The 23,108-nt window shown below is 46.7% G+C and overlaps 1 protein-coding gene across 1 annotated transcript in view; it reads left to right on the top strand.

The window, feature by feature from the left end:
- The first annotated feature begins 5,871 nt into the window (after positions 1 to 5,871).
- SLC25A34 (solute carrier family 25 member 34) overlaps positions 5,872 to 23,108 on the top strand; it is a 37,265-nt gene continuing 20,028 nt past the window's right edge. The window contains exons 1-2 of the mRNA XM_068241653.1: positions 5,872 to 6,579; positions 18,164 to 18,229. Of these exons, the coding sequence (XP_068097754.1) occupies positions 6,160 to 6,579; positions 18,164 to 18,229 (486 nt within the window). The 5' untranslated portion in view covers positions 5,872 to 6,159. The remainder of the gene's footprint in view (positions 6,580 to 18,163; positions 18,230 to 23,108) is intronic.

The following is a 23,108-nucleotide window of genomic DNA, read 5'->3' as shown; positions in this document are numbered from 1 at the left end:
ACCAGGGTTTTTTTTTCTTTACGGAGTCTCTTTAAGTGAGTGACTGTTATCTCCCACAATGCACCAGTGCTTAGAACAAGCTCTTGCAGGGAGAATCAGCCATAAGGATGCTGGAAGGAAGATGGATATATCGGTGACCTTCCCTAATCCCTTTAGAAGCGAGACATAAGCTGTAGCAATAGGCGATGGACGTTTATATATTTGCTGTATGTGAGGCTGTTACTGGTTATAGGACTGTAGTTATAATTTCTATCTTACACTTGGGATTCAGTATTGTGCCTTGCCGGATACACAGAGAAGAGCAGCAGAACAAGGGCCATATGTGTGAGTCAGGCTGCTGTGTGATGGAAGGATGCAGAGGGGAAGGAGTCGCTCGTCCAGATGGGAAGTGCAAAGTGAGGCGACTTCCTCAGGCGGCAGAAGTCTGGGGGCAGCAGCAGGGAGAAAAAGGAAGTGAAGAGAGTGCCTGGCTAACCTATACTGGGGGCAACTGTACCTGGCTACCTACTTATACTGGGGGCAACTGTACCTGGCTAACCTATACTGAGGGCTCACCGCAGCTATAACGTCAGGTGCTGTGCGATCATTCCATTTCGTGGGCGCATCCTCACAAGTTTGCCTCAGGCATCAAAAAGTCTAGAACCGGCGCTGACCGCATCCATCCAGCGGTAGATCACCAGTGTGCTGGATAAGCGAGAGGTTCAATATTATTCCTTAAAAGCCTGTGCCTGCTACTCCCTGTGTGGCCACAAGGGGGCAGGCTGCACCACACAGTCAGGTGCAATCACACTGGCATCCTTACACAGCTGTGCCTGCTACTCCCTGTGTGACCAGAAGGAGGCAGGCTGCACCACACAGTCAGGTGCAATCACACTGGCATCTTTACATGGCTGTGCCTGCTTTTCCCTGTGGGACCAGAAGGAGGCAGGTTGCACCACACAGTCAGGTGCAATCACACTGGCATCAAGCAGATTATTATTATTAATATTAAGGCAGGAAACACCTTTGGCCTGGTATTTTGCATGCATTTTCAGCTTTTCCCTACACTCTGTGATCACCTCTGTAAACTCATTTTCTTTGTGCGAATTTGCATATTCATTAAAGTGAATTAAAAAAAAAGTATACAATTAACAAAGGACAACTGTAGTGAGAGGTATTTGGAGGCGTCCATATTTATTTCCTTTTAAAGGAATACTATTGATCAATTTTCAGGGCACGACCATACTCTGTTTGCATCTCTGTGACCCTCCCTAATGAGGAGCACATCAATTTCTACATTGTAATAATACAATAAACATTTCTGAAATATAAAATGTTACAAAAAAAAAAAAAACCCTTTTAATTCTCTGTCATCAAATTGTATGCAGGCCAGAACTGAATCAAAGTCATCAGCAGGGCCGGGTTTGTACTCTTTACCAAACAAGGCCACTGTCACCAGCCGCCCCCCTTCAATATAGGTAGCCAGATCCCTTTCCTCTAGTATAGTTAACCTGATGACCCTCCTTCCTCCAGTATAGGTAGCCAGATGACTCCTCCCCCTTTCTTTCCAGTATAGGTAGCCAGATGACTCCTCCCCGTTTCTTTCCAGTATAGGTAGCCAGATGACTCCTCCCCCTTTCTTTCCAGTATAGGTAGCCAGATGACTCCCTTAAAGAGACACTGAAGCGAGACTAAATCTCGCTTCAGGTCTTATATATAGCAGGGGCACGTGTGCCCCTGCTAAAACGCCGCTATCCCGCGGCTTAACGGGGGTCCCTTCACCCCCAACCCACCCCCCGCAAAAGATGGTCGGAAAATGGTCGCTGGCTGTCTCTCTTCCTGGAGGCAGGGCTAATGGCTGCAGCCCTGCCTCCCAGCGCGTCTATCAGACGCGCATCGCCGCCTCTCCCCCGCCCCTCTCAGTGAAGGAAGACTGAGAGGGGCGGGGGAGAGGCGGAGATACGCGTCTGACAGACGCGCATGGGGCAGGGCTGCGGCGGTTAGCCCTGCCCCAACCGGGAAGCGCTCCCCCGCTGCACGGAGGGGGTTTGGGGGGACAGGGACCCCCGTTAAGCCGCGCTATAGCAGCGTTTTAGCAGGGGCACACGTGCCCCTGCTATATATGAGGTCTGAAGCGAGATCTATTCTCGCTTCAGACTCTCTTTAATCCCTCCTTTTCATACCCCCTTTCAGTATAGGTAGCCAGCTCACCTTCACACCGCAGCAGCTATCAGGGCCCTTCTCCACTAGCGGCGATTGCGATGCTAAATTGCAAATCGCTAGTGATTTTGTCATCGCTCTGGTTTGCCTAATAACATAGGATTCGCGGTAGGTAATTTCTACTACCAAGAAAGAGATGCAAAGGGGAATTTCTTATCAGTGAGGGTCACACTGTACACTTCCTGTCTGAGTCAGGACTGAGTCAGCCATTTACATACCTGATATTTAAAGGTAGCCATACACTGGTCGATTTGCCATCAGATTCGACCAACAGATAGATCCCTCTCTGATCGAATCTGATCAGAAAGGGATCGTATCGCTGCCTTTACTGCAAACAGATTGTGAATCGATTTCAGCTTGAAACCGATTCACCATCTGCTGAGCTGCCGCTGTCGCCTGTCCCCCCCCCCCCCCCCCCCACATACATTACCTTCTCCGCATCACCTCCCGGCCCCCGGCTGGCATCTTCTCCGCATCACGACATCCGGCATCCGCCTATAACTTTCTGTCACTCCAGTGACAGCGGAAATTCAAATAGAGCGCCCTCTATTTGTACTTCCGCTGTCACTGCAGTGACACAGGAAGTTATACACGGATGCCGTGATGCGGAGAAGATGCCAGCCGGGAGCCAGCTTTGGGCAATGTATACCTGCGTCAATCGTACGCTGCTAGCGATGCGCTCCCTACCCGCGGGCGATCGACGATAATTTCCCGCACGGAGCGATCGACCGGGACTGATCTATTTCAGGACCAAATCGATCGAAATTTAGCATTTAGCGTGAATGATTTGACAGCAGATTCGATCCCAGTGATCGAATCTGCTGTCGATCGGCGGGTAATCGGCCTAGTGTATGGCCAGCTTTACGCTTTCAGACAGAGAAAGAAAAAAAGCAACACTGCATAGTTATTTGTGTGCTAGTCACTGTACATACACATGTCTATCTCATCATGTCACATTTCACTTCGGGTATCCTTTAAAAGGAAATAAATATGGCAGCATCCATATACTACTCGCTTCACTTGTCCTTTAAAAAAAAATGGACCGATTGATGTCAGCATTCAAGCTGCATCAATTTACATGAATTAACATCAGATTTGCATCACCTCATAATTATTTGCATCTAATTGTCCGTCTGTAGTGCTGATTTTAATTGGCCGGAATCCAAGCAGCACGGCTCCAGTTTTACAGCTCACTGCGGTTATTTGTAAGTCATAAAGAAATGTATTTATGGTTTGAAATTGCTCTTTTAAAGCCCAGTAAAGGTTAATGGCCAAACAATGAGAGCTGCACTGTTATTATACTGATATGTAATTATTTGTGACGTTAAAAAAGCACCCCGAGGAAGTAATAATGCCAAGTGTGTGCACTACAGATTTCACTCTAGCATGTACAGTATAAGCTGTTACTCTGTGCCTGTACTGATAGTAACCTAGCTGCAGTGTGTGCTGATCCCTGCTGCCTCCAGTATGTACAGTATAAGCTGTTACTCTGTGCCTGTACTGATAGTAAACTAGCTGTAATGTGTGCTGATCTCTGCTGCCCCCAGTATATACAGTATAAGCTGTTATTCTGTGCCTGTACTGATAGTAAACTAGCTGCAGCATGTTCTGATCTCTGCTGCCTCCAGTATATACAGTATAATCTGTTACTCTGTGTCTGTACTAATAGTAATAGTAATAGTGTGCTGATCCCTGCTGCCTCCAGTATATACAGTATAAGCTGTTACTCTGTTACTCTGTGCCTGTACTGATAGTAAACTAGCTGCCAGCATGTGCCGAATGCCGATCTCTGCTGCCTCCAGTACATACAGTATAAGCTGTTGCTCTGTGCCTGTACTGATAGTAAAGTAGCTGCAATGTGTGCTGATCTCTGCTGCCCCCAGTATATACAGTATAAGCTGTTACGCTGTGCCTGTACTGATAGTAAACTAGCTGCCAGCATGTGCTGATCTCTGCTGCCTCCAGTATATACAGTATAAGCTGTTACTCTGTGCCTGTACTGATAGTAAACTAGCTGCAGTGTGTGCTGATCTCTGCCACCTACAGTATGTACAGTAAGCTGTTACTCTGTGCCTGTACTGATAGTTAACTAGCTGCAGCATGTGCTGATCTCTGCTGCCCCCAGTATGTACAGTATAAGCTGTTACTCTGTGCCTGTACTGATATCAAACTAGCTGCAGTGTGTGCTGATCTCTGCTACCTCCAGTATATACAGTATAAGCTGTTACTCTATGCCTGTACTGATAGTAAAATAGCTGCAATGCGTGCTGATCTCTGCTGCCTCCAGTATGTACGGTATAAGCTGTTACTCTGTGCCTGTACTGATAGTAAACTAGCTGCAGCATGTGCTGATCTCTGCTGCCCCCAGTATATACAGTATAAGCTGTTACTCTGTGCCTGTACTGATATCAAACTAGCTGCAGTGTGTGCTGATCTCTGCTACCTCCAGTATGTACAGTATAAGCTGTTACTCTATGCCTGTACTGATAGTAAACTAGCTGCAGTGTGTGCGCTGATCTCTGCTACCCCCAGTATGTACAGTATAAGCTGTTACTCTATGCCTGTACTGATAGTAAACTAGCTGCAGTGCGTGCTGATCTCTGTCGCCTACAGTAAGCTGTTATTCTGTGCCTGTACTGATAGTAAACTAGCTGCAGCGTGTGCTGATTTCTGCTTCCTCCAGTATGTTCAGTATAAGCTGTAGTGAGGTTCTTTGAGGATCTATGAATGGCTGCAGAGGATTTGCTTTTTTATTTTGCAAAAACGAATACAGTTTGTACAAAACTTTTTCATGCATATTTAATTTCTTGTAGTGCTGTATGAAATGCATATAAAATGCGGTGCTCAGAGTTTGTGGGTCTGAGCTCGCTCTGTGAACCCCCAACCCCCAGGGAATAACGAGTCAGAGAGCTGCAGTCAGCTCCCACCGTCTCCCGTCCTCCAACCATTGATAAGCAGGAAGCGTTCAGCACATCCCCCCGTGTGTTGTGCAGCGCGGGGCTGCCGGGTGACGTGCGCCCAGGAAGACAATGGGGTTGGGACGATGAGTGGTGACCTTTCCCCCACATGTAACAATCCTCTCCCTCCCCTGAGCCCTGGAGGTGTGAGCTACGATGAGGGCAGAGATTGGCCAGAAACGGGTGAGGAGGATACAGGCTGATGTGTTTGCAATCCCTGGCTGCATGGCTGACATCACAGGAAACAGCTGAATGCAGAGAGCGGCAGCTGCTGCGCCTGCACTGGGGTCTGAACTCAGGAGAAGGTGGTCTCCTCTCAGCAGAGGAGGTCTGGACTCAGGAGAGGAGGTCTGGACTAAGGAGAGGGGGTCTTGACTCAGAAGAGGAGGTCTGAGCTCTGGAGAGGGGCTCTGAACTCAGAAGAAGGGGGTCTGAGCTCTGGAGAGGGGGTCTGGACTCTGGAGAGGGGGTCTGGACTCTGGAGAGGAGGTCTGGGTTCTGGAGAGGAGGTCTGGGTTCTGGAGAGGGGGTCTGGGTTCTGGAGAGGGGGTCTGGACTCAGAAGAGGGGGTCTGGACTCAGAAGAGGGGGTCTGGGCTCAGGAGAAGGGGGTCTGGGCTCTGCAGAAGGGGTCTGGGCTCTGGAGAGGGGGTCTGGACTCAGGAGAAGGGGTCTGGGCTCTGGAGAGGGGGTTTGGAATCAGGAGAAGGGGGTCTGGACTCTGGAGAGGGGGTCTGGGCTCTGGAGAGGGGGTCTGGACTCAGGAGAAGGGGTCTGGACTCAGGAGAAGGGGGTCTGGGCTCTGGAGAGAAGGTCTGTGCTCTGGAAAGGGGGTCTGGACTTTGGAGAGGGGGTCAGGACTCAGGAGAAGGGGGTCTGGACTCTGGCGAGGGGACTATGGACCTGAGACTGCAGAGGGATCACATTGCTGTCTTATCTGCTCTGACCCGTGTATCCTCCAGGAACTCCATGCTTTGCTGTGACTTTCTTCTGTTTGGGATTCTATGAAACTTTACAGAAATATGACCACCCCTCCGGCCCCTCCGACCATCTCCATCTCTCCACCAGTGGACTTTGTGCTGGGGGCCACGGCGTGCTGCATGGCGTGCATCTTTACCAACCCCCTGGAGGTGGTGAAGACACGGTTACAGCTGCAGGGAGAGCTGAGGTCGCGGGGGACCTACACCCGGCACTACCGGGGGGTGCTGCAGGCCATGGTGGCGGTGTGCCAGGCGGACGGGCTGCGGGGTCTGCAGAAAGGACTGACGGCCGGCTTGCTGTACCAGGGCATGATGAACGGAGTGCGCTTCTACCTCTATTCGTACGCCGAGGACATTGGGCTGACCCAGCAGCCGGGGGGCACTGTGGTGGCGGGGGCAATCGCTGGGGCGCTGGGGGCATTAGTCGGGAGTCCCGCTTATCTGGTAAGACCACCTGCAGTGAGCTCTGCATTCCTGCGTGTACTTTATACTATGCCTGTTATGTAATGTTACCTTATTATATGCAAATGCAATGCCTTCTTCTAGACACACAGTCCCTACTTACAATGCCATTTTCTATACACACAGTCCCGACTTACAATGCCATCTTCTATACACACAGTCCCTACTTACAATGCCTTCTTCTATACACACAGTCCCTACTTACAATGCCATCTTCTATATACACAGTCCCTACTTACAATGCCTTCTTCTATACACACAGTCCCTACTTACAATGCCATCTTCTATACACACAGTCCCTACTTACAATGCCTTCTTCTATACACACAGTCCCTACTTACAATGCCTTTTTCTATACACACAGTCCCTACTTTCAAACGACTCGAGTTACAGCATTTCAGAGATACAAAGTTGTCTTTTTGTACAAAATATGCAATACTGTTTTTACAACATATTTTTGTTATTAAATGTTACAGCATTGTACAAACTTATCAGTGGTTAAAAGCACTTTAAAAGCACACTGAAAACGATCAAAAAACACAGTTTATACTATATGTCCAAATCCAGAGTAGTCCGAAAAGTAAATCATTTATCTATGTTTCCCCAAGTATAAAGCAGGACTCGACTTACACACAAATTCAACTTACAAACAATCTCCCGGAACGGAACCTGTTTGTAAGTAGGGAACCCCCTGTATACGTTATACTGTTTCCCATACTGTTTATACAACACTCCCCTCTATGTGCTCTATACTGAACCTCTGTATACAGCAAAGTCCTTGTTATCTAGAACTCCGGCAACTGGAAGTGTCAACTAACCGGCATGCTGGAGGCATAAAGGGGTCTGTGCGTTGGGTTTTTTGGGGGGCTTGCAGGCCATAAAATACTCATGGAGTCTCCACCGCTGTCATCTAACCCTCCTGTAGTCGTGCATGGCTCCCGGCGTGCCATGTGACCCAACGTGCGTCAGGTGATCCGACCGGAGCCATACACGGAGGATGCCGGAAAGCCGCGAGGAGGTGGAGCTACAGGAAGGTAGAAGATGGAGCCTGGAGGCTCGGTGAGTATTTTGTGCTGCAAGTGGGGGAAGGGGGGGAGGTTGAGGGGGAGATTTGAGCTTTTTCAGCTTGTTGCTCAAGTATCCGGCAACAGGTGATCCCCGCCAGTGCTGGATACCAGGGACTTTGCTTACCCTGTCATATACAGTGCTCCCCTATATATGTTCTATATTGTCCCCCCTATATACATTATTCCCCTATACACAACATTCCCTTATATGTGCTTTATACATGTCCCCCTCCCATATACATTATTCCCCTATATACAGTATAATGCCCCCCTAAATGTGCTCTGTACTGCCCCCTATATATATTACTCCCCTATGCACAACATTCCCTTATATGTGCTTTATACATGTCCCCCCCCCCCATATACATTATTCCCCTATATACAGTATAATGCCCCCCTAAATGTGCTCTGTACTGCCCCCTATATATATTACTCCCCTATACACAACATTCCCTTATATGTGCTTTATACATGTCCCCCCCCCCCCCATATACATTATTCCCCTATATACAGTATAATGCCCCCCTAAATGTGCTCTGTACTGCCCCCTATATATATTACTCCCCTATACACAACATTCACTTATATGTGCTTTATAAATGACCCCCCATATACATCATTCCCCTATATACAGTACAATGCTTCCCTATATGTGCCCTATACTGTTCCCTATATATATTACTCCCCTATACATGCTCTATACAGACCCCCTATAAGCACTGTACCTCTATACACAGTGCCCCCTATATGGTCTCTATACCCTTGGTTTTCAGCACACGGTACACCTACCCCAGGGAGTCCCCGGGTTGACTTGAACCTATCATTGTCAATCTATTATAGTTAGTTTTAACATTAAAACATTTTACAGATAAGTACGGGTGAAACACCAAAAATTAGAATATCTTGCAAAAGTCCATTTATTTCAGTAGTTCAACTTAAAAGGTGAAACTAATATATGAAATAGACTTACATGTAAAGCGAGATATTCCAAGCCTTTATTTGTTATGATGTTAATGATTATGGCTTACAGCTTATGAGAACCCCAAAATCATAATCTCAGACCATAAGAATATTGAGGAAATGTTCAATATTCTCGGCTCAAAGTGTCAGACTCTAATCAGCTAATTCATCCAAAACACCTGCAAAGGGTTCCTATTTCATACATTAGTTTCACCTTGCAAGTTCACTGAAATAAATGGACTTTTGCATGATAATCTAATATTACAATTTTCATCTGTACATTTAAAGGACAGAACCGACAGGTTTTGGACTAGTTCATCTCCTCATGGGGGATTCTCAATGTCTTCTTTGTTTTCAAAAGCACTTTTTGAATAGCTGTTACAAGTCCAACTGACAAAGTAGTGTGCAAGTGAGTAGTGAGGTTGGCTGGTATCTTACAATTTTGGCAGTTAAACAGCCGTTCCGGTTCCAGAAATGCTTTTGAAAACCCTGAGAATCCCCCATGAGGAGATGGATCTGTTGGGTTCTGTCAGATTCTAAGCACTCACTTTTTTCGCTGGAGCGGTCATTTCATTAAGATCATGAAGGACTGTTTGATAAGTATGTATACACAATTATGGATGGATGGACAGATATACATACATTCAGGGTGTACCTGGGATGTTCGCTACATTAGGGGGTACTCCGCTAACACGGTCATTAAATGGGTACATGCTGTAATGATGCTGCGAAACACTGATCTATGCTGAGCCGTGCCCCTCTATGTAATGCCCCTGTATATATGTGCCCTCTGTCTGCCTTCTATATGTATGGTTTCCTGACACACAATGCATGCCTGTGCTCTGCTTTCCCTCTGCCGTTCCCCTGTACACAATCCTCTATATGGGGCCTGTAGTCTCCCTCTGTAAGCACTATTCCCTGAATGCAAAGCCCCTGTATGTTCTCTATACTGACCCCCCCCCCCCCCCCTTTACATTGATCACTTCTCACTATATAACTCTGTGTGTGATACATGTGACCAATCTCCAACTTCTCTGCTGCGCTTATCTGTAGTACATAAAGGTCATCTCTATATAACATTCCCAACATTCCACTATAGGTTCTTTCTCTGTAACTTATCTCAGTCATGCCCCCCCCCCCAATCTAGCACTGTGAGTATAATAATCACATAATACAGACCTCCACTGGGTGAGAAGGGCAGAGAGACAGTAATGGTTTGCTAATCATCACCACAGTCACGTCACTGACTCTTTTCAGAGGAGCTCGCAATCTAATTCCTACCATAGTCATAGTCTAATGTCCTACCATAGTATTATTATGTATTTATATAGCACCGACATCTTCAGCAGCACTTTACAGAGTACATAGTCATGTCACTGACTGTCCTCAGAGGAGCTCACAGTCTAATTCTTCCATAGTCATAGTCTAATGTCCTACCATAGTATTATTATGTATTTATATAGCACTGGCATCTTCTGCAGCACTCTACATAGTACATAGTCATGTCTTTGGCTGTCCTCAGAGGAGCTCTTAATCTAACGCCTACCATAGTCAGTCATTGTCTTATGTTTGTATAGTAGTCCAAGGCCAGGTTTTGAGGCAACCAGTTAACCTAACTGTATGTTTTTGGGATGTGAGAGGAAACTGGACTACCTGGCGGAAACGCACTCAAGCAGCGTTAAAAGGTGAAAGTGCTATGCACTCCCCTTATAGGCCAGCTCTCTACACTGATCTCCTTGCTATACTGCCCACCAATATGAGCTATGCAGAGGTCAGGTACTCCCATACTGTGCTGTACACCCAGCAGCATTCTGCGCACATGAGATCTGTCTGCAGTAAGGACTCTAGTATCTCTGGCACAGGACCATCTTCTGCTTCTATCCTGAGGAGCTGACACTCTATATTTCTCACTGCTGGGCATGCTAGTACTTGTTGTTTCTACTCTGGGAAACCAGACAGTGAAGCTATCAGGATGTGAGTTATGGCAGGAAAGCTACACAAACTATGTGCTGACGGCGGGATGTGAAGGCCGGATCTCCGGTACCCTCATACACCCTGTAGCTTGCTGCAGTGCTGTTCTTGCTTATTTGGGGGAAACCGAGCAGTAGATTTAGCTCAGCTGTGAGCGGTGATAAGCCTATCTGCTGCAGCCTGGACATCCAATTTTGATTGGCCAGTGACTGAGCAATTTTACCACCTCCCTGTAGTATGAGGACCAACAGATTATTATTGTTTAGTATTTATATAGCCGGGATATCTTCTGCAGCACTGTACAGAGTACATAGTCTTATGACTGACTGTCCTCAGAGGAGCTCACAATCTAATTTTACCATAGTCATAGTCTAATGTCCTACCATATTATTATTATGTATTTATATAGCACTGATCTCTGCTGCAGCACTTTACAGAGTACATAGTCATGTCACTGACTGTCCACAGAGGAGCTCACAATCTAATCCTACCATAGTCATAGTGTAATGTCCTACCATATTATTATTATGTATTTATATAGCACTGACATCTTGTGCAGCACTTTACAGAGTACATAGTCATGTCACTGACTGTCCTCAGAGGAGCTCACAATCTAATCCTACCATAGTCATAGTCTAATGTCCCACCATATTATTATTGTGTATTTATATAGCACTGATCTCTGCTGCAGCACTTTACAGAGTACATAGTCATGTCACTGACTGTCCACAGAGGAGCTCACAGTCTAATCCCACCATAGTCATATGGCCGTCGTAGTCTAGGGCCAGTTTTTTTAGGCTGGGTTCATATGACAAAGCATGAAAAAGTAGCGTTTTAGGATGGTGCAGTTGTGAATTTCGAATGCGTTTTTGTTGTGTTTTGCATTTTTTTGCGCAGATGCGTTTTGCATGCGTTGACGGTTTGCGAATGTAAAACGCATATGTGTTTTGTATGCGGTTTTTATATAAATTTATTCAAATCACTAGAAAGACAACTGGAATTGGAAACACATCAGAGATCTTTATTTTTTTTATCAGAAAACGCATGCAAAACGCTATTCATATGCGTCACCATAGACTTTTATTATGTGCGTTTTGGCAGCCTGCCTGCATAATATGCAAAACTGCCTGCGTTTGCGAAAGGTATACTGTAAAAACGCAGCGCAACGCAGCTTCTTCTGCGTCCCATAGACTAACATTGCTGCATAAAACACAGCTTTTTACGCTACGCTAGCGTTTCTGCTGTGTGTGCGCCCGGCCTCAGGAGGAAACCAATTAACTTCTCTGTATGTTTTTGGGACATGGGAGGAAAAATGAGTGCCTAGAGAAGACATGGGCAAACTTGGCCCTCCATCTGTTAAGGAACTACAAATCCCACAATGCATTTGCCTTTATGAGTCATGACTGTGGCTGTCAGACTCCTGCAATGCATTGTGGGACTTGCAGTTCCTCTACAGCTGGAGGGTCAAGTTTGCCCATGCCTGGCCTAGAGGATACTCTGTGCAGATATTGCCCTGGTTGGGATTCAAACCAGGGACCCAGCGCTGCAAGGCTAGAGTGCTATCCACTATGTCACCATGCTGCCTATAACAGATTGTGAACACTATGAACAGATAGTGTAGGTAAGCTCTCAAGCGGTCCTGAACTCAGAACTTGAGGGGGAATTAGACAGGCTAAACCCTCTAAATACATACAAGGTGCATTTCTCTATACTTTCCTTCTGTCCTGTGCAAGAGTTCAGGTCCACTTTAATGAAAGTGAAAAATGTGCCAATGTGTGTATCAGGCTAACTGGCAGCCCCTCCCTCTGTCTGTCCAGCACTGATCCCTGCGCTTTTCCCAACCACCGGAAAGGTGCAGTACCTCCTCTGTGCACAGGAGGGCAATGTGCCATCTCAAGAGATTGGGGGGGAAGGAGGGTTGGAGGGTCCACTGCTGAGCCTCAAACCTTATGCTTAGTACACATGATGCAATTTTCCATCAGACTGACGGTCGATTTGATTATTTCCGACAGGTCCGATCTGATTACCGATCGTTTTTCTGATTGATTTTGTATACAAGTGATCAGAAAATTTCATTGTGTGTACTAAACATTATCCCCATCAAAATATTCTCAATCTGTGGGTCTCATACTACATAGATGTGGGGGGCTGTACAATTCAGATTGTATGGTGTATGGCCGGCTTAGATGGGTCTTTCCACTTTTGTTATGAAGTTAACATAAACAGGTGATACACAAATCTTTTTAATTTTCTTCTCATATCAACTTATACTTATCTGACATGAAACTCAAATTCTTTGCAACAAGACTTTGTGTACTCTGTTTGGAGTACAGTTGCCATGAGAGAATGTGGACAACCTCGCTAGAACTCGAACAAACAAAAGATGGGAGTATCTGTAGGAACTGGCTTTATTTCCGGAAAATTTCCACTGAGTCTGAGTGAGGCCTGAGGGCAGTTTTGAGGGAGTGCTCGCTAGCGATTTCCCTAAACGCTCTGCCAATGAAAAAACGGAATCGCTCTGCAAAAACGCTTACAAAAACGTCCAACGAACAAATATTGCCAGGAAGGGAAAAAAATTTGCTTAAAAAAACGTCCAACGCTAACGCGATCGGAACGCAATGTGAACGAGGCCTCAGTGTGCTTAGTCCTGTGCAGAGATTTGGATCAGTCTTTGCTGATTTCCGGTTACTGTAAATTGAAAAATAAATACATAAAACCCATAAACTTTAAAGTGAATGGGAACCGCATTTTTTTAAAAATGAAGCAAATACTTACCTAAGGAGAGGGAAGGCTCTGGGTTGTATAGAGCCTTCCGTCTCCTCTCTCGGTGCTCTCTATCCTGTGCTGGCTCCCCCTCCGTTTCAATCCCCCGCCGAAAGGGTATTTGGATTTTGGAAGTCTTCGGGAGCCGTGTCCTCCCGAAGACGTGCGGCTCCATACTGCACAGGCATGAGCGTGCAAGAGAGCGTGCTTGCGCAGGCGCAGTACAGGGCCGCCCTTCTTCAGGAGCACTCGGGCTCCCTGAAGACTTCTGAAGCCTCCTTCGGCCGGGTAAAGCAGTATTTGAATAAATTAGTCAAATACTGCTACCGGGCAAGCCAGCACTGGAACGAGGGGACCAGGAGAGGAGCAGGAAGGCTCTATAGGACCCAGAGCCTTCCCTCTCCTTGGGTAAGTGTCTCATTTTTTTAAATGCAGTTCCCATTCACTTTAGAAGGCGACCTCTGTTGGGAGTGTTTAGGCACATCTGGCAGCCGGCCACGTTGGCGACAGCTGAGAGCTCTCCGGTTATGGTTAACACACAAGTGCAACAATAACACAAGTGTGAGCGGGAGGTGACAATGAGGCGGCCTCTGTGTGACAAACAGGACCGGCCGGTTCTGGGGACACAGAGGAGGCGGATCGCTTCCTGATGCAACCAGAGCTTAAAGCGGACCTGAACTCAGGACTTCCTCTGTGCTCTAAAAGATAAGCAACAGCATAATAACCTTTAAAGAAAAACATTTCTTTGTTACAGCTGATAAATCTGCAGTGTGTCTACTTCCTGCTCACATGGAAGACGGCATAGGGTTAAAATTCTGTGTTAACAAACTAGCTGCTCTGATGAGGACTGTCAAGATTCCTGAACTGACACAGCTGAGGGACCAAATTACAGTTGTGATTATTCATAGATGAGGCGGAATTAGACTAAACTCTCTAAATACACACCGGGTGCATTTCTCTGTGTTTTCCTTCTGTCCTGTGTAAGAGTTCAGGTCCACTTTCAATAAGCATTACTGCATTCCCTACAGCAGGAAACAGCTGATTTTGCTGAAGTTTTTGTGAAATGTCAATACATTAAGGCTGCATGGAAAACTGAAATAACAGAAGCAGGAAAAAAGGGCGCCTTGTAGCCTTAGCAACAGTACCCTGTGTATCACGTTAGGAGTACTGTTGCCTGAAACCACCACCTTGCCGCAGGTGTAAATTTCATTTGCTTTGAGGTTGGTGTACTGAGGCTGGAGAACAATAGAAACCAGGCAACATAGTTTGGATTGTTGAAAAAAATGATACTGAACTTTGTACGGATGGAGCACCTCTTTATATTTCTACCCCCTCTTAGCATTAGATGGGCCGCCTGCTGTGCTGTGGTGGGCGGAGCACCTCTTTATATTCCCCTGCTCATTAGCATTAGATGGGCCGTATACTGCGCTGTGTATGGGCGGAGCACCTCTTTATATTTCCCACCCATTAGCATTAGTTGGGCCGCATACTGCACTGTGTATAGGCGGAGCACCTCTTTATATTTCTACCCCCTCTTAGCATTAGATGGGCCGCCTGCTGTGCTGTAGTGGGCGGAGCACCTCTTTATATTCCCCTGCTCATTAGCATTAGATGGGCCGTATACTGCGCTGTGTATGGGCAGAGCACCTCTTTATATCTCCCCCCCCCCCCCAGCATTAGATGGGCCGTATACTGTGCTGTGGTGGGCGGAGCACCTCCTCTCCTCACCGTAACTGATCTGCAGCCTGATTTGACCTGTCATAACCTCAACATTGGCCGCCTCTGACCTCCTCTGATTGGCAGCTGTGAGTGACATCCAACGTGTCACCTTTCTCCGCCTGGCCGACATCCCGGAGGCTGCCAGTCCAACTCCCACCCTGCCTCTGCCACCATCTGATCATCCCAAGAGATGAACCTGAATCCTGACTTTCCAAATGACATGAAACTGAGCCAATCAAGCTCAGTCGCTGCTGGGCTATTTTAGGAGTCCCTTCAAGCAAACAGTCACAGCTGGCAACCACACATACCAGCAAGCCCTGACTGTCAGAAGCGCAACCGCCCCCTGGGTCTAGACTTTTTTAACCACCCCGATTTGGAATGATCTGCTTCATTTAATGTTCTCACATGACATGCTGCAGCTCGACACAATAGCACACTGGCTGGCTATGAGTCTGTGTCAAACAAACTGCTCACCCTCGACTACTCCATTTATGCCTTAGTCAGGAGTGCCACCTCCTCCCTTCTGCTGTGCAAGTCAAATAAAACACTGCTGCTCTCCTGCCTCCCCCCTCCTCACTGTCAGACTCCTCACACAGCACAACAAGCTGCTTTTCCCCAATGATGACCTCTTCACCTCGCTCTCCTCTCACTTCTCCTCCTACTCTGATTGCATGCTATTTGTGTAAACACAGTACAAACATGCTGCCCCTGTAATCTCTACGTCTGATGCAAGTGTTTCACCTTGTTTATGAAAGAACCGGCCATGAGCGCAACTAGGCATGGACGTAGGGAAACCGGTGCCTCTTGGTGAATTCAGTAATGTTTCCATACGCATGTCCACATTACAGCGCTATGCAGGCGACATCAGCAGGATCTACTTAGTAGATGTCACTTATTTTGGACTGTTCTCTATAAACCCAAGAGATGGTTATGTGTGAGAATCCCTGTAGATCAGCAGTTTGTGAAATACTCAGATCAGCAACAATCCTCAGCCCTCCATGGCAGGTGCCATATCACCCCCCTCCTGTATGAACAGAAGCTGCGATTGGTCGGTCAGCTGTGAAGTTGGCTCTCGTTATTTGGTTGGGTGACACAGGCAGATATTACGCACAATCGGTTTCTAGTAAACATTCCCGCTGTGTCATTGTGATCTATTAATCATTTTCCAAGTGTGAAGCCAGATCATTGAGCTATGAAAGGTGCGAAAACAAAAGCGATGTTTGCATCTGTCTGTGTGACGCCCCTCTCTCCCCCCCACACACGTTCCCTGTTTCCTCCTCAGCCAGCCAGTTTACACCAGATCTGAGGCCTCTCACGTGCACCCCCCACCCCCACCACCGCATATCACACAAGCAGTCAGTCAGCAGTTCACTTTGCACACATTTCACAATGACTCAGCAGCTTGCTGTTCCCCAAATCACTGTTTTTCAACATTATACAAGATGTACCCCTTTAAGTATAGCTCCCAACTGTCCTTCCTTTCTTTGGGAACCCATTCCCTCTGTCCCTCTTTCCTCCTCATTTGTCCCTCTTTCATGACTGATGTACAGATCTGTGTAAATCTATGTATTTTTCTATTGAAAAATGTGCTTAATTTACTCAGCCTATTTTTTTTTATTGTTTTTCTAGGTGCCCTACATATTTTCTGTATAAATGCATGTGACATATTACTTTGTTTTTAATTAGATAAACTACATATTCAGACAGATTTATATATGATTTATTTACTGTAATAACTACTTGTATTGACTATGGCCAATTCAAGTACCCCCTAAAAGCAGCATTTTGAGCTTGTTAGCGCTCATTGCTAAAGTATTTAAGAGCGATTACGTTTTGAATAAACTTTATAACGCTCACCAGGTGTCCAGATTTCCTGCTTCCGTCCGTAGCCCCGCCTCCTATAGGAGGAGGTCACAGGCGCTTCTCTGATTGGTCATAGAGAAGCACCTATGACCTCTTAGGGGGCGGGGCTACAGATGGAAGTCGGACACCTGGTAATTATAATAAAGTTTTGTTAAAAAAAATGCGTAAATCACTATTTAGAAGCACTGTACATCTCTTCTAAGCGGCGGGGTATCACAATCGCAATAGGAATCACTGCACACGGCGCTGTGGCGGTTTTGAAGTGCTGCAGTGATTCCTAGTGGGATCCAGGCCTTAAAGAGAACCTGTATCAAAAAAAAGTTCCCCTGGGGGGTACTCACCTCGGGAGGGGAAAGATTCAGGGTCCCAATGAGGCTTCCCCCTCCCCTGTAGCTGCAGGCAGTCCAGCGCTGGCTCCCCCGAAGCGTCCCGGAATCCTCCCTCGACAAGCCTAACAAGAGGTGATAAGCGCTGATTTATTTACCTTTCCAGGCTCCAGCGGGGGGCACTATTGCGGCTTTCCGCACGGAGATAGGCAAAAATAGCCAATCTCCGTCGGGTCCGCTCTACTGCGCAGGCACTGGAGACTTGCGCCTGCGCAGTTGAGCGGCCAGACAGTGATCGGATATTTCCGCCCATCTCCGAGCAAAGAGCCGATACTGCGCCTGCGCTGGAGCCGGGAAGGTAAATATTTACATCCCCGCTGTTCGGGGAGCTTTATCGCCGCCGTCGTGGGACACAGGAGGATGGAGGATGCCTCAATAGTAGACAAGACAAGACAAATAACATTTATATCGCGCTTTTCTCCTGGCGAACTCAAAGCGCCAGAACTGCAGCCCCTAGGACGCGCTCTATAGCCAGTAGCAGTGTTAGGGAGACTTGGTATCCGGAGGCTTCCCTCTCCCCAGGTGAGTACCCCCCAGGGGAGGTTTTTTGTCAATACAGGTTTTCTTTAAATGCATATAGAAAAACAAGACCTGTGCCGAACTGCGATTAACAAAAAACTGTTAAGTTAAACACATAAGTAATAGAAGGTTGGAAGTGCATTTGATTGACCTAATTACAAACTGCATATATTTGCATATAATTTGCATGAAAGCTAGAGTTATTGCCCCTCCCTGGCGAGGATGGTGGAATATGTGACGTGGTGGCACTGGGGGACAATGGGGGACACAAATTATAAGCCATTAATATTCTCCTTCTCCCTTATCGTGTCCCCGCAGGTGAAGACCCAGCTCCAGGCGCAGACGGTAGCCGCCATCGCTGTGGGACACCAACACAACCATCAGGTGAGCCGGACTGCGGATGTGCAGATCGCCTGTAAACCGAGATTGCACACCATAACTGAAAGCCGACATCAGGCTGTGAAGGTTGTGGGAGGACTTACAGACGGCAGACAGAACAGAATGAACACAGATAAGGATTAATATGAAATGGGGCCCTGGGCAAGATAACAGTTTTTGTCCACAGCTGATGATCACATTTTAATAATAGGATTTGGTGGGGACTAGCATCCACCAGGCCCCAGACTCTCTCCAGGCCCTAAGCAACTGCCTAGATTTGCCTTGTGGGTGTGATTGCTGTACACTCGCTAGATTCTCGGCAGGTGTGGCCCAGACCGGCTGCCTCAGCAGTGCACCCTCTAGTGCAGGGGTGTCAAACTCAAATACAAAGTGGGACGAAATTGTACACTGGGACCTAGTCACAGCTCACAGGCCATCCTTAATGTCTACTGGCCACCTTCCTCCCTTATAAGGTTCCCAGGTGTCTAATGGCCCCCTCCAACTCCTATACAGTTCTCTGGTGTCTAGTGATCCTCCCTCCCCAATACAGTTCCCTGGTGTCTAGAGACCCCCACCCTCCCCTTTACAGTTCCCTAGTGTTTAACGTTTTTCCCCTACCTCCCCCATATAGCTTGCCTGGTGGTCTACAGTGGGCCATACATAATGCAAAGTGGGGAAACCAATTGAGGGCCACATTTAATGGCTCTGAGGGCCACATTTGGCCCACGGGCCGTAGTTTGACATGTATGCTCTAGTGTGTGTATGAGGCTTAACATGCTGCTTAGTGATAGTTAGTGGTATCTGTGCATTGCCGTCATATGACCTTGCAGCGAAGTCTTATCTCCAGCCTGTACACAGATTAGCGCTGAGCGTTATGGAGTGTGTATGAGGGGCGGAACGAGATGTATATCTTATGGGCATCGGTACAGCAATTGGTGCTCCTCCAGCTGCTTGCCTCCTGGTTCCAAAGTCCTCCGCGGGGAAGAATTGGACTCTGAGCGGTTTAATCTCCACACCCAATCCGAGTCCAGATATCCGATACGTCCCTCCCGGGTGCCGGAACTGGTAACCCTCTCACTGCTGATCCCACAGACTTCTGCTGATACTCTGCTAAATTGGACAACTTCAACAATACTCGTCGCAAGTTCATAAAATACCCCTTTGTTCTTTACCTGGCTTCTCTATAATCTTTCGTAAAGATAAGGCCTCCATTTATCCTCTTTTTGAACAGTTTTTAATTGTTTTATTCCCTTTTCATGCCTCCTTGATATCATGTTTTCACCAAAGGAAACTGGAGACAAGGGAATACAAAAATGTATCCGTACCGGGGGCTTCCTTCAGCCCCCTTCAGGCTGTTCACTCACTCGCTGTCCTCCTGGGTTGCCTGGATCCTCCGCTAGCTTCCCCAGTATTTCCTCCAGTTAGGGCATACTGCGCATGCAGGGCCCAGTTATGCCCGGGCCCCTGTGGCAGGGAGCATTCTGTGCCTGCGATGGGCGTAACAATCACCCCTGCGACCCCTGACATTGCAGGGGGGCCTGCAGGCTTTGGGGGGCCCTCCTCCTCCCTCTCCCCAACCGCAAGTGCAGCAGATTAGCAAAAAAAAACACCCCTTTCGCTCACAAAAAACATCCCTCCCCCCCAATGTCCACCATACAGAGTGGCGGGAGCATGTATAATTTTTTTCCTGCATCCAGATCCAAACTTTCTGCTGCCATTTTCTGGCTTCCGATAACATGACCCGCATAGGGTTCGGGAGACCAAAGGGGCCCCATGCTATCACTTTTGCAGGGGGGTCCTATTAAGTCTAGTTACGCCCCTGGTGCCTGCACAGTAATACTGCACAGACGTAGATTGCTCCCGGCGATGGGAGCAAGCATGGAGACAGACTGCGCATGCGCCGACTGACCCCGACTGAAGGACTTACCAGGCTGGCTAACAGAGGATTCAGGTGGCGCAGGAGGATGGCAAGGGAGCGAACAACCTGAAAGGGGGATGGAGGAAGCCCCAGGTGTGTGTACATTTTTTTAGTCCCCCATCTCCCTCAGGAACACTTTAAGGACATCTCCCTACCTTTTGTTCATTTGGCTTCAATTCTTCCAGCCTCTGGTACTGAAGGACATCCCTCGAGCTTGATGCTGTCACCACCACTCTTCACAGTTGGGAGGATACTGCTCCGGTCATGAACAGCAACTAGTTTCCTCCAGTTATTATGCTTAGAACTGAAACAAAACAATTCAATCTTGGTCAGACCAGAGAACCTTGCTTCTCACAGTCCTTCAGGTGCCATTTCATATGTATTTCTTTAGAAGAGGCATCTTTCTGCCCATCCTGTCATGATTGTGTCCTTTTGCAATTACGATTGCAATAATTGATTTATATAGCATAGCAACATACTATTTTAGTTTCTTTATGTTTAAAAAAAAGCTCAAATCCTGTTTTCTCTGTCATTACACTCAGTGCGATGCGATTTGCGTGCGGCGGAGGAGACTACCGCATTGCACAGCACTTACAAGCAGATCAGTCCCTGCGGCACACTGTGCCAGCAGGGAAATCTGTATGACCCCGCAGTGAAATACTAACCGCTGGAAAGGAATTACATCACAGCAATCTCCCCCACCCCCATCCGCACATGTGTGCCGCTACAGCTACAAGCTATAAAGATTGTTCACAGTGCCACTGACTCCCATGGAGTCGCACATTGTTTGGACTGCACACACCAGGGCCAAGGCGCTGCTGCTTCTGTGACGGCCGGACCACTTCAGAACGCATAACTTCTCATCACGGGCACTGTGGCCGGAAACAGTAAATTCGGGCGCCTGAGGCTAGTGGACAAATCGGGCGCCGCCATTCACTCCTATAATAAATATCTTTTAATGGGCGCCCGATAGGAAAAAAGGGCGCCGGAGAAAACTAACGTTTTAAAAGCGGCGCCCGGAGACTTAATGTTTTATTACTGTTTCTCATGATTACACATTATTTAATGATTTATACATTTTTAAATATTATTTTTAAACGAAAAACAGTACAATATTTTTTCCCAAACATTATTTTTAAACGAAAAACAGAATTTTTTATTTTTTTATTTTTTTTTTTTTACATTATTTTTAAACGAAAAAACCAACAGGGGGGTCTTAGGTTTAGGCACCAACAGGGGGGTCTTAGGTTTAGGCACCAACAGGGGGTTTTAGGTTTAGGCACCAACAGGGGGGTCTTAGGTTTAGGCACCAACAGGGGGGTCTTAGGTTTAGGCACTAACAGGGGGGTCTTAGGTTTAGGCACCAACAGGGGGGTCTTAGGTTTAGGCACTAACAGGGGGGTCTAGGGGTTAGGGGTAGGTACAGGGAGGGTTACTTAGTAATTTTTTTTAAACGTTATTATACGTTTCACTATTTAAACGAAAGATTAACGTTTTTACAATTGCCGATTTAATGCACATTATTTAATGATTTAAAACTTTAAAAAACATTAATTTTAAACGAAATACAGTACAATACAATTTTAAACGTTATCCATGCTTATCGTTAAAAACCCGGCGCCCTTTTTTCCCAGCGCCCCTTTTTAACGTACGCCTGTGGCCTGTCTCATAGAGATTGATGGCCACATGACGAGCTGTGGAGGGGAGTGGCCTGTGATGCAACACGCTAAAGGTGGCTACTAACGGTCCAATTTCTAGCGAAAAAACGCTTGAGCGATCAGAAATTCTGATCAGATTGGTTGTAAATAATCTCCATTGATGGGCATGATTGATTACGAACGATTACAATAATAGATCGTTAGTGGCCACTAACGTTCCAATTTCTAGCGAAAAATTGTTCGAGCCATCAGATAATTCTGATCAGAAGAAAAATCGTTCACTACACCATCAATGAACCAATCTTTGCTTCCTATCTATCACAACCAACAAGAAAATCCAAATTTTGGTTTGACAAAAATCCAATCTGATGACTATTTTTACAATCGTTCGTAATCGATTGTGCCCATCAATAGAGATTATTTACAACCGATCCGATCAGAATTTCTGACCGCTCAAACGATTTTTCGCTAGAAATTGAACCGTTAGTGGCCACCCTAAGTGTGAGAGGAGTATGGCCTAGTCACTAGGTTCTCAACGTGTGGTACGCGTACCCCAAGGGGTACTTCTGATGGTTCCAGGGGGTACTCGGCCTTGACATACTTAACCAAGAATAACTAATTTAGAGTTTTTAGAAAATCATAAATCTTATTTAAAGACCAAATTAGTATTTTAGCTAATTTAAAAGCAATAGTAAATGCTTGGAAATTGTTTAGAACCAATTATCATGTACTACAATTAAATATAATTTGTCAAGGGGTACTTGTGATAATGTTTACTATGCTAGGGGGTACTTGGTGAGTGCAGGGCTTTAAAAGGGGTACATACCAATAAAAAGTTGAGAAACACTAGTGCACACCAGAGCGGCTCGGTCGCGTTTTCAGATCCGATTGCGGATGTGGAAACGCTAGGGTAATGTATTTGCACACCAGAGCGGGAGGCGTTTTGCAGAAACGCATACTCCCGGGCTGCTGCAGATTTTGGATTGCGGAGGCGTTTCTGCCTCATTGTAAAGTATAGGAAAAACGCAAACTGCTCTGAAAAATGCTACATCAGAGCGGTTTGCCAGGCGTTCAGTAACAGCTTTACTGTAACAATATCTGTAATCTGCTGTACCAAAAACCGCAGCAAAACCCGCAAAACGCTAGCAAAACGCTTCAAAATAAGAAGTAAAAAACTCAGCTAAAAACGCTAGCGTTTTGCGGATCTGCTTGCGGTTTTTGGTGTGCACCAGGCCTGAGTGTTGATGAGGCAAAACAACACAAGAATTTTAGGAGGCTGTCGCAGAGCGTTGAGCCGAGGGGTATTAAA

The sequence above is a fragment of the Hyperolius riggenbachi genome, chromosome 6, assembly GCF_040937935.1.
Source record: "Hyperolius riggenbachi isolate aHypRig1 chromosome 6, aHypRig1.pri, whole genome shotgun sequence".
In the NCBI taxonomy this organism is placed as follows: domain Eukaryota; kingdom Metazoa; phylum Chordata; class Amphibia; order Anura; family Hyperoliidae; genus Hyperolius; species Hyperolius riggenbachi.
Note: the sequence above shows the minus strand (reverse complement) of the source record. Positions and strands in the feature narration are given on the sequence as shown.